At 34.5% G+C, this 12,011-nt stretch overlaps 2 protein-coding genes across 10 annotated transcripts in view; both read right to left on the minus strand.

The window, feature by feature from the left end:
• Positions 1 to 12,011, minus strand: part of LOC133515901 (facilitated trehalose transporter Tret1-like) — a 55,136-nt gene that overhangs the window by 2,694 nt on the left and 40,431 nt on the right. For all 3 annotated transcript variants that reach the window (XM_061848537.1, XM_061848555.1, XM_061848548.1), the window contains one exon: positions 11,114 to 11,234. In XM_061848537.1, coding sequence (XP_061704521.1) covers positions 11,114 to 11,234 — 121 coding nt within the window. The remainder of the gene's footprint in view (positions 1 to 11,113; positions 11,235 to 12,011) is intronic.
• On the minus strand, positions 16 to 9,453 carry LOC133515886 (uncharacterized). 7 transcript variants are annotated; one of them, XM_061848516.1, is made up of 9 exons: positions 8,238 to 8,942; positions 5,587 to 7,807; positions 4,278 to 4,356; positions 3,029 to 3,381; positions 2,581 to 2,712; positions 963 to 1,219; positions 704 to 875; positions 435 to 531; positions 16 to 166 (listed from the first exon to the last, which is right to left on the minus strand). In XM_061848516.1, exons 4-9 carry the CDS (start codon positions 3,144 to 3,146, stop codon positions 139 to 141), a joined length of 804 nt encoding a protein of 267 aa, XP_061704500.1. In that variant the 5' UTR covers positions 3,147 to 3,381; positions 4,278 to 4,356; positions 5,587 to 7,807; positions 8,238 to 8,942; the 3' UTR covers positions 16 to 138. The 7 variants fall into 7 exon arrangements, 3 of the variants coding, with proteins under 3 accessions (XP_061704500.1, XP_061704491.1, XP_061704509.1); XM_061848507.1 differs by having other exon boundaries at positions 4,148 to 4,356; XM_061848525.1 differs by lacking the exon at positions 8,238 to 8,942 and having other exon boundaries at positions 5,587 to 7,976.

Below are 12,011 nucleotides of genomic sequence, written 5' to 3' on the forward strand. Positions count from 1 at the left end.
TGAAAAAAGTAAGTATAAGGTACGAAAGCAATATATATCAACTATATAATAATGGTTTTCTCAATTGAAAATGCTGAAGGATTCTTCCATTTTCTCATATTAGCTATGTTTAAAATATCGCCTCTGCCTTTATAAGGGTTATGCTTGTCTGTTTAGTCTTTCTGCCCTGAAACAAATAAATAATATTATAATGACATGCCGTTTTTACCACATACCAATCGACTTGAGGTATATATCATAGACGCATTAAGGTTACCTACTTTATACTTATTTTTTTAGGATCAGAAAAATAACAGTCAAACGTGGGCAGTTATTTCAGAAAATTGCGATGCAATGAAGGTAAATGGGTTTGTTTGCCATAATTTACTTTTCTATCGACACCGACCTTAGAAACTAGGGATATTCAAAGCATTAATCCTTACAGTAATTCTTACCTTCTTGTTGTCCTAACTTTAGCCTGATTCAGCCAGTCGCTAATTATTTCTTTCAGGTTTTCTTCTGTCGCATCTTCGTAAACTTTCTTGCAGATTTCTGAATAAAAAACGATTTGAATTTACTTGTGCTATCGAAATTTTAAGCAGGCGTATGGGAAAGGTATAAATAATACTTTTTTAATATAATTATTATGATATGAGGCCGTTAATGTCAAAGTCGGTGTTGAGATACTTTAATGTTAGGAAATTTGGTCACAAAATATACTTACGAAAGATTATTTTACAGGTTTCTGTCTTTAAAAATGGTTTTTTATTGGAGTTCTTCATTTGTTTTCCAGTTAAGGAATATAGCTCGGCAACTTCGTCTTGTAGTATTCTTTTCAACATATTAGTGGTTAGACTTCGAATGTTTCTACCGCCAATACCAGCCAAAAATGATACCTATTAAATAAAAGTTACAAAATTACAAGATAAAAAACAATACATAAGTGTCGGACATAAGTAGACAAGTGTATACTGTATACTCACAATTGCCTGTTTGTTCCGGACTATTTGTAACTGGTCATTGAAATGACAAAAACTCGCATCATCCTTTACTGGAAGAGTAGCTAATAATTCAGAAATTTCTAAATTATCTTGTGTATATGCATTAAAGCTATCTGCTGTATGTGTCCCTAAAAGTATGTCAACTTTTCTATTCAATTCAGACATTTGTTTGGCCAAGTCAGTCACGACCTGGATTAAATGAGCCTGCTGCATGCCAAATTGTTTGCTTACGGAGCAGCCTACAACAATAATATGTAGTTAGATGGTGTCACAAGGGAGCTAAATTACATTTATGGAGAAAGCGTACATAATAATCCTTGACAAAGTAAAGCTCGCTACGCTCGGGATTCTAAAATAGAATGCACGATGAAAATACTTTTTCTCCACTCCACCTCGGAAAGGCGCTCTTAATATCCTTTAATAAGTGTGTGGAAAGTTACGTTTTATCCACATGTCCGAATATCATATCCGAATGTAACTTGATACAAATTCTAACAACAACAATATTATTCATTTTCTGCGATAATTTTGAATGATAAATATTGAATAGCAATAATTTTGATTACATTTCCATTTAACAGCTTGTATTTTCCTCGCATTGTTGTGGTGAAAAATGTTGTATTGCACTCGGCGGCAAAGTTTGTTCAACCTCTCGTGCTTTGAGGCCCTCGCACGCTCAAGATTCCACTTTTTGAACCACTCGCTACGCTCGTGGCTCAATTTCGGAATATTTCGCTGCCTCGGGTCTCAATATAAGCACGAGAAGTTAAACAACAACTTTGCCCCCTTGTATAATAAATAACTATTGCTAGGTACCATATGTAACACATGCCTATACTTTTTACGCCACCTTTGAGGAAAATAAAAGACCACTAAGACAATCAATACATCCACCATCCACCTGACATCTGTCATTCAACATCCGTTATTTGACGTCCGTCTTCAGACATTCGTCATCCGCCATTCGACAGTCATCCATCATCACAGACTAGATCCAAACACCGCTATATGAAGCATATGGAGCTCAGATTAGAAGCTAAGACCGCGAGGTCACCACAAATATAGGAGCTCTTTTGCTTATAAAATACTGCGCCGTGAGCCGCACAATTGAATTGATTCCTGTTCTAATTTATGCTACAACAACATGAAAATGATATTTGTTATTAATAAGGTCACAAATTAGTATATGGGAGCGCCCGTGTGTGGTGACCTCAAATAGTGTCGCATGCTCCGCGTCTAGTGGGTAAAAGAGATCCGTGTCCATCATCTTTCGTCGTCATCGTCATCATACCACAAATCACAATGGCCGCAAAGGTAAAAATTAAATAATGTAGCCCTAGATATTTTCACAGCACATATTCATATCACCACATTTCACAAACCAAGAGCAAAGTTTTTGCTACTCATGCCGATTTTAGTTCGTTGCCATGCTCACGATTCTGAATGATCATAGCTCGCTACGCTCGTGATTATATTATAGAATCGGCACTCGTTACTAACTTTGCTCTCCTATTGCACAAATAACTATTTCTGAATAGGTGATGTGAAGAAATATTCTATCTACATCTAATCTAAAAACAATGACGAAAAAAACACATACCAGAGATACCGTTCGAGAAATTATTTGTGCAGGCTAGAGTATGAGTGGGACTACATACAATGATAGAGTTTCCATTTATTGCCCCATGGTTGTTAACTTCTGCACAGTTGTTAAATTCTTCAGGCACAATGTCTGCAACAAACACATAAAAGTCAAACGTTAAAACAATATATAACAAAAAATTTAGTTTCTACAAATTATTTCTAAATCTGCTAAAAATGCGTATCAGATAAGCTGTCACACACGGTGGGTAAAGAATGTAGAGATTTAGGGTGACTCCCTTAAAAGTAGCTACCAAAGCTATTTTTATTCACCCAACACGATTAATAACCAAAAAAGAGACAGAAAAACGGACTTCGGTAAAAAAAATCAGTTTCAAATTTTATTTCTACGTAACCTCCTCGGGATCCTTAAAATAGACATGGTCAATATACAATAAACCAATTACCATATGCGTGGTCTTCAACTCCACTAGAACACAGATGGCCTTCTACAGCTGGGTTGTGTTGACAATTCATCTCTTTAGAGGAATTACTGGCATTTTTATTTGTGTCTGCTACTAACATGGCACTTATTTTAGGTTTAGGAGGAGTTGGATATTTAACTAAATCATTTTCTTTTTTTTTAATATTTGCTGGGTTTTTGACATCTTCATAATGGGGTATTCATCTTCTGAGTTAGAGTCTTCTGGCAGGGATATTTTTTTTAGTCTTCTTTTTCTTTTTCTTACTTCCTCATCAGAATCCAAATTGGAAGTTTCTTCTGCTTTTTTCAAATGGAGACGGGCTTCGCTATAATTTTCTGAAAGTAAAAATGGATTCAGGAAAATTACGAAAAATATATATACGAGATGGTATTGTTTTTAGGGTTCCGTAGCCAAATGGCAAAAAACGGAACCCTTATAGTTTCGCCATGTCCGTCCGTCTGTCTGTCTGTATGTCCGAGGCTTTGCTCCATGGTCGTTAGTGCTAGAAAGCTGAAATTTGGCATGGATATATAAATTAATAACGCCGACAAAGTCATACAATAAAATCTAAAAATTTTACGTGTAGGGTACCTCCTCTACACGTAAAGTGGGGGTGAATTTTTTTTTTTGCTTCAACCCTACAGTGTGGGATATTGGGATATCGTTGGAAAGGTCTTTCAAAACTAATATGGGTCTTCAACAAACATTTCTTGATAAAGTGAATATATTCGGAGATAATTGCTCCGAAAGAAAGAAAATGTGTCCCCCCCCCTCTAACTTTTGAACCATTAGTCCAAAAAATATGAAAAAAATCTTGGAAGTAGAGCTTAAGAAAGACATTAAATGAAAACTATAGCGGATATGATCAGTTTAGCTGTTTTTGAGTTATCGCAAAAAGTTTCCCCTTCATAGTAAAAAGACGTACACCCACAGTTCATCCCTTGGTTAACAATCTACCATACTTTAAGCTCCAGTTTAGCTTATTGTGATGGAAGAGTAACTACGGAACCCTACTCTGAGCATGGCCTGACATGCTCTTGGCCGGTTTTATTTCCTTTTCAGGTAGGTCCGGAACCCTAAAAATATATGAAAATTTCATACCGTAGTATTTTAGAATTTTTATTTTATACTGCGGCCATTTATCCTCGGGTTCAGCTTTCCTTTTTAACAATTTGTCTTTTAATTCTTCTGTACGTACATTAGGGTACGAACATAAATTTTCATTTATTACCCAGTTTGATGCAATTATTCCTGGTGCATCAGCCTCGTCCACAAATGTAACGATGGCAAAATGAGCCATTATAAAGAATCTGAAAATACATTACAAAATAAGTACCTATGAAGCATAGCTAAATTGACCAACGAAATAAGTAAGTAGTAACGATTTTGTCAATAATTCTGGGAGTTTTTCGACTATAAGCGGTTGCGGTGAACATACAGGATGGTTTTTTTAATGGGTCAGTATTGGCAGCTACTATAATCCCATGCCCCTATAAGAAGATTATCTTAGCGGGCCTTTAGATTTTTTTAAATTATAACATTGCAATTTTTATTTTAATGTAGGCAGCAACAAAATTGGTTAAAACAAAGTTTTTTAGTGCCATCTGTCCTGCTTCCATCAGGGATTTCATAGAGACCAAGCCATGTTAAGGCAAGGGCACTAGGAAAAACACAAATCAAAGAAAACGTTTCCCATACATTGTGAAAATGCTCTTTTATTACTTCGGTCAATCACTCACATACTCATATTATACGCTTTTTAAAATCATAATTTTGTATGAAGACATCACAATGGGGAAGGCAAATGTTAAAGGTTTTGATAGATGCCACCAGCATATGTTTCCCCAGTATCTAGTTTTGTTCTATGGGATTTCAGCCAAATCCCAAACTAAAATTTGACGGGGAAAACCTACGCTGGCGCCATCTGTAACAATACTCTGATGCTATTGGATTACTAAAAATCACGAAAATCAAAGTTACTATTTTTTATACATTTTTTCACTTATGAAGACATGCTGCAAGCTGTAATGAATCACAGAAATATCCTTATGCGATTAAGTGAATAACCTTGTATTTTTAGCTAATGTATGGAAAATGTTTTCTTTGATACTAGGTGGCTTTCCTAGTGCTCTAAGGTTGGTTTCTTGATCTTAATCCGTGATAGAAACAGCGAATGGCATCAAATGTGTATTTTTAAATAATTCAATTTTCTCCCTGACTTAATTTTTCTGGTTTCAAAATTATTTAAATGTCATAAATTAAAAAGCTAAAAAAGGTTTCCTAAAACTATTATCGCGTAGCGGCACGGGGGTTTAGCAGCTACATACACTTGCAGCAGCTACATCCACTTCTACTATAGGACTAATATATAGGACTAATTTCAATATCGCGAATAAAATGTTGGGTGTTTCATACACTTCGGCTCTGCAAAAGCAACTTGTATTAACAGTTTGACCAGGGGCATATTTCTCAAAAGCTTGTAACTTGTATTAACATGTTACAAGCTTTTTAAAAATAGGCCCGGCTTGATATCCACATACCTGTAGTAAGTAATCATCCACTTTGACAAAACCCACAAGGCTAGTAAAGGATAGGACAGGAACAAAGGACATTATGGATTAATAAGACCTATGAATGCAGCATTTTGATTGCGACATGGTGATCATGAAAAGGGAGAAGAACAACTTTTCCCACAATATCCGACACAGGTTTTTCACATAGACTCATTTTTTCTTTTACTATATTAATTCCTATACTAGAACTTTCTATTAATGGTGTACCAAAGAAGTTTTCTTTAGTTGCAAACTCTTTACAGAGTATAACCATGCTCTGCACATTATTGGAAAACACTATGTTGCATACTGCTACAATATTACCATGTTTTAAAACACAATATGAATCCGGATGTGCTGTTTTTATTACAAAAGATTGAAATTTAATTGAGCTGAACTGCTGTAATTTATCACACCCTGGCAAAAGCAAGCCTGATGAGTGAGGTTTTAAAAATATTGGATAAATAGAACCACAAGGTAATATGTTTTTAGTCCAAAAGTTAGAATTACTCATTTCCCCGAACCTCTTAATTATTTGCTGAAGAGGTTTGGCCCCTTTTCTGATATTCTTTTTGAAAACCTGTAAAAAGTTTTCAAATGGAAATGCTGCACAGGAATCAAGTGCACCAAATTCATATACATCATCACTGAGGTGTACAAGACCATGTAGATTATAAGTTGCCATTTGGGCGCCATATAAATTGATGAATGTTTTGACAAAATGTTTTAGCAGATTTCTAGCATATTCATTGTATTTAAAGCAATATTCCGGATTTAATAATATACTCATAGAAACAGTAAGGCTTATAAAATTGTTATAATATGATAAATATTCAGACTTTAATTTTGAAAGTACTAACGGCCCTGTGTATAGCAAAAAATGGCGAAATTCAGTTGCCTTCCACCTTTTGACGTCATCCAAAGAACGTGGTTTCCTATTGAACTCTAAAGGCATATGCTTGGCAAGAGCAACCAGATCAGCACTGATGTTATTTAAAATTTGACGAGGCAGTTTTATTGGTACTGGTCCAAACATCCATATATAAATAAGACTGCGCACAACACCTAGGCAAACAAGGTGCATATAATCCAATGGAAAACTTTTAATAAAATTTATGCCAGGTACTGATATTAATGGCGTTTGAGTATGGTGAAAATCTTCATCATCCATCTTGAGAAACTCTTCATGGGTTCTTAGAGTTGCATCACACTCAGGAAATGTCATTCTGTTTTCCAAATAAACACCAGGCTGTCTGCACTTTGTACATGAATAATAACCTGTGTGTCCTTTGACTCCTAATAGAAAAGATTTTGCCGGAGTATCACAAACAAAACCTTTAATAGCAACTTTAATGTTTTTGCCGTTAATAGTCAAACCCGAGTTAATCAATTTAGCAACTTCAGAAATAAATTCTTCCATAAAAGATGTGCAGCTAATAGGTTTTTTAGGGCCACAATACACGCCAATAGGGAACACAACCGATTTTATTGCAGGAACATTATAGACAGAACCCAAAATTGGCCAAAACTCCATTGTACTACTTTTAAATAATGGTAACCCATCAATGCTGATTAATAGAAGAATTTCATTATCATTTTCACTAACAAATTTCAATATTTCCCTCAAATTTTTCTCCAAACCTATATGAGAGTAATGTCCTGGCTCAACAACTCGACAGATAACATTTGCCGGAGTCTTAAGTAATGATCTAGCATCAGCTGGCAAATCAAAACATTCATGATCTTTTAATATATTCAGCAATTCATTAGTAGCAACATGGGTTATTTGATTTTTGATAGCCCAATGTCTCAAACTATTTTTAAATGATTCATTCATATCAATTGGATTAACCTGGTCATCACTATCACTATCTGATAAAGGCTGTTCATTAATAAAATTATTAAATGCCGAATAATCATTATAAGCTGGAGTATTTTGTTGACTTGGAGAGGAATTGAAATGGTTTTGAGGAGGATGGGAACAATGTCAAGAGGAACCCGGGCTATTCAAGTCAAATTCGTTCTCTGCCATTAGCTGCACCACCTGACGAGAGTTGTGATGAGAAAACAATATGTTTTCCTCTGTGTGGCTGTCATTGGTCGAAATATTATTTGTTTGTGTGTTTTGTGCCATTTCTCGTTTTATTCTCTTTAACTGTCCCTGCCTAGACATTAGGACAAAAGGTTTTCGAGACATGTTCAGTTCTTCCTAAAGAAAATAAAAAATAGAAAATAAGTAAATATCTCTAGAAGCCGTCAGATTTTTAACTCTAGTCACCAATATCATTCCATATCGACTCATAGTAATGTTTTTGTACGCCTAGCATATCTTGGCATGTGACGCGCGAATTCATACTTCAAGCGTGACTCGAAGTATAAAGTAAATACGCTACAACCTGTAGGGCTAGCATATCTTACGTTGTACCATGAACTCGCGCGTCAAAAGTCAAGTTATGCTAACAGGCCTGCTTGCCCTTTAGCCATCAACACACACAGTGAATCCTTCCTTAAAGCATCACCTCTGGGGTTGAAGACGTCTAAAGGCTAAAATGATATCTGCTTTCGTATAGATAGGCCGTATTCTCGTTAAAAACAACAAAATCGTTACATAAGGAAATTAAAGAATTTAACCTACTTACCTACTATGTCCAGTAACAATAAAAACTTTATCACAATATTCACAATACCAGCTTCATGCAGCCTCAGCCATCTTGTCTCGACCGCCTCTGCTGCCTCTGCTGGAGTTTTTTTTTTTCTTCATAAGGATTTTGGGCGGTAAATTGGTAATAGCACAATACGGCCGGCGAACGGATGGAGCTGTCAGGTAGACGCTAACCGCGCTATATACTGGACCATGATATTAAAAAACGGTCAAAGTTTTGTTAGACAAAAAAGTGCTCTATTTTTTGATTCTTAAGGTTTAAATTTAAGAACCTCATAATACGTATTATTAAAGCAAGTAGCGAAAGTTGCGTCAGTTCAACAACGAAGGATGATTCACGACGCTTACCGAACACTTGCGTAGCAACACGAATCGATCGTCCATTTTATGTCTGACATATTATTTATCGTTTAGTAGTACTGAAGTTAGGGGTCAAATTATATTAGACATTGAGACGATTCAAATAATTTTTTTTGAAATGTGAACTGCATATCGTCTTTGTTTTGGGTTTGCGAATTGGCGGCATGGCGGGAATTCGTACAATAACCAACTAATCAACTATTAATGTATTGTATTTGTCGAAAGAGTACGAAATTTCGCTTGTTTTGTTTTAATTAATAATAAAATAATCATAGAAATAATATTCATGTATGGAATCAGATATTTTTAGCATACTTACTTACGCCATTCAATAGATTTTTCTAGTAGGTACCTTGGAAAAATATAGTTAGCAATGGTCTTATTTAATTTTTGCCTAATCATTTTAGGAATCCTTTCTAAGATCAATTACCTGGTAACTTATAACGCAGGTAACCAATAATTAGGAATACGGCAAATATTAATCCTTAAAAAAATAATAATATTTAAGTAGGTACATTAGTAGCAAGTTCTGGTCAAAGTACAACATATTTTCGGTATCTGAGGTACAACAAAGCAACTTTTTAGACAAGTAAGCTTCGTAATAGCACTTCCAATTGAGATTAGGCTGAAGTAATCCTACCATCGAGTAGCTAATTACTTATTTAACTTTAACCCATATATTATATTCTTTTTTTTTATCTGTTAGCAAAACATGAAATCATCATCCTTGATGTAGGTACTTAACATTCGATATACTGACTTTTCATAAGACAATTTATATTTTGATTTTTTTCTTGAGATACCGACCGCTTTCAAAAGTTTCGTTGATAGCTTGATTTTGATTATTAATAATAACGTTTCAAATAATATGAATGAAGTAGGTATTTCAATAACCGTGGCAATGTGGAAATATTTCCAACTGTCCGAGGTAAAACTAGGACCAAGGTAAAAGAGTTACTTTAAATCAATACAAACTTAAATCTGAAAGATCATCATCCGTTTGCAGTAAAATTGAAAGATCATGTAGGTATTGTGTCCTTTTGATGATAATAATTATGTGCATGTAGGTACGTAATTTTACTAATTAATAAAATAATTTTATAAAAATTAACTTTGCAGCAACTTTGAAAAATAATTAAAGACCATGTTTCCAACTTAATGTTACACCAAAGTTAACAGCAACTTTAAACCAAACACGGAAATAGTATTTTATACAATCTTAATACAATAGAGAGCTTTTCAGTCGAGTACCGTGTTTAGGCAACGAAGCTTGCTGAGTTGCTTAAGTGAGGTACGAGATTGAAAAGCCTGATTATATCACTATTGTATACAATACTTATTCTACGAGCTAATAAAAATAGTATTTCTTTTACTATAAAACCTAAATAAGTAATGAAAATTGGTAAGTAGTACAAAAGACAAAAACGCGCGAGCCTCTGCCCGCCCGTCCCCCGTTCTATGGGAGCGCGGCGGCACGTGATTGGTCTATTTTTTTTTAATAGTTGATTACAGCGTATCGAAAAAATTTTGTACACTTGAGTTGGGAGTCCATATATGAAAAATATGCAATTATAGTTTTGTATAAGAAATCTTAATTCAACCATTACAGTCGACGAGTAGAAAAATCAACTTTGATACTTGAAACATCATCAAAGTTTGCAGCAATTTAGAATTTTTTTTTTATTAAGCTTGCAATTTGACGTTACACCAAAGTTTGCAGTAGCTTTAAAATAAATTTGAAAGATCATTTTTGCAAATTAACATATCAGCAAAGTTTGCAGCAACTTTGAAATATCATGCTTGCCACTTGAAAAAACGTCAAAGCTTGCAGCAACTATAAAAATAATAATAATATCATGTTTGCAACTTGAAGTCACAGCAAAGCTTGCAGCAATTATAAAACAAACTTGAAAGACCATCTTTGCAAATTGAAATATAAACAAAGTTTGTAGAAACTTTGAAACAAATGTCAAAAATCATATTTGCAACTTGCAGTATCTTCAAAGTTTGCAGCCATTTTGAAAGATTATATTCGAAACATGAAATAAAATGCAAGATTGCGACAATACTGCAACATATTTGAAGCATTATATATCAAATTTATAAGTTGCTCCAAGATTGATACAAGCTTGCCTTGTTACATTTGACGTAGCAATTTATAATCAAAGAAAAATCATATTTGCTGCAAGGTGATCTGCTATCTGGGTACCTATACCTATTTATTTATTTTATAGTTTCAATTAATAGTGTGCTTGTTAAGTAACTTCGTACTAGACTATGTATAAAGGTAGTTCAAATTTATGTTAGTTAACTAACTATATACTGCAACCCTACTATTCAAAAAAGGTTTCAATTGTTTTTAATTTGCGGAACAAAATCATAATCCTGAGCACATTATTGCCAAATATTTTTAAATTAACTCTGCGCCATCGAACATCACAAAATATATGTAAGTACAAAGAAGAGACAGGCATATAAAGATAATCTACTTACCGGAGGTCTATAGACTTCGTTGCCGAGCTTTTTAATTCCTGCAAAGTGATTTTCTATATCACCCAACTCTTTCCCTTCAGTTTCCGGCAGAATAAAATACAATACCAAACACCCAGTTAAGCTGAAAATAAAAAACAAGTAAGTAAAGCTGGTTGCTGTGGTAAAATGTAAGTACCTACATTATTGTAATTTTTAGGGTTCCGTACAAAAAAGGTACAAAATATGGTGCGACTCTGTCCGTCCGTCTGTCTGTCACATCGCTAAATATCCAACCAACTTTACATGTGTTACAGGTGTAATAACAACTGAAATTTACTATGAAATTACTTTAAATACACTCTTATAAAAAAAAAGATCAATTTATTAAATCGGTTCACATGATAGAGAATTATCCTCGAAAAAACCAACATAAGCCGTGCATTAAATCACGCAAATTAGTTAGACAATTTGCCAACAGATGGCGTTTTATAAAATTATGCTTAGTATGGGTACTTCTGTTCAAAAGTCTTTCGCGCCTTTATAGTTACACGCGATAATTCAAAGTTTGTACGGAACCCTCGGTGCGCGTTCGGTTTTTAGGGTTCCGTAGCCAAATGGCAAAAAACGGAACCCTTATAGATTCGTCATGTCCGTCTGTCTGTCCGATTATGTCACAGCCACTTTTTTCCGAAACTTTAAGAGCTATACTGTTCAAACTTAGTAAGTGGATGTATTCTATAAACCGCATTAAGATGTTCACACAAAAATAGAAAAAAAAAACAAAATATTTGGGGGCTCCCCATACTTAGAACTGAAACTCAAAAAATCTTTTTTCATCAAACCCATACGTGTGGGGTATCTATGGATAGGTCTTCAAAAATGATATTTAGGTTCCTAATATCATTTTTTTCTAAACTGA

Source organism: Cydia pomonella, chromosome 1 (genome assembly GCF_033807575.1).
Source record: "Cydia pomonella isolate Wapato2018A chromosome 1, ilCydPomo1, whole genome shotgun sequence".
Classification (NCBI taxonomy): domain Eukaryota; kingdom Metazoa; phylum Arthropoda; class Insecta; order Lepidoptera; family Tortricidae; genus Cydia; species Cydia pomonella.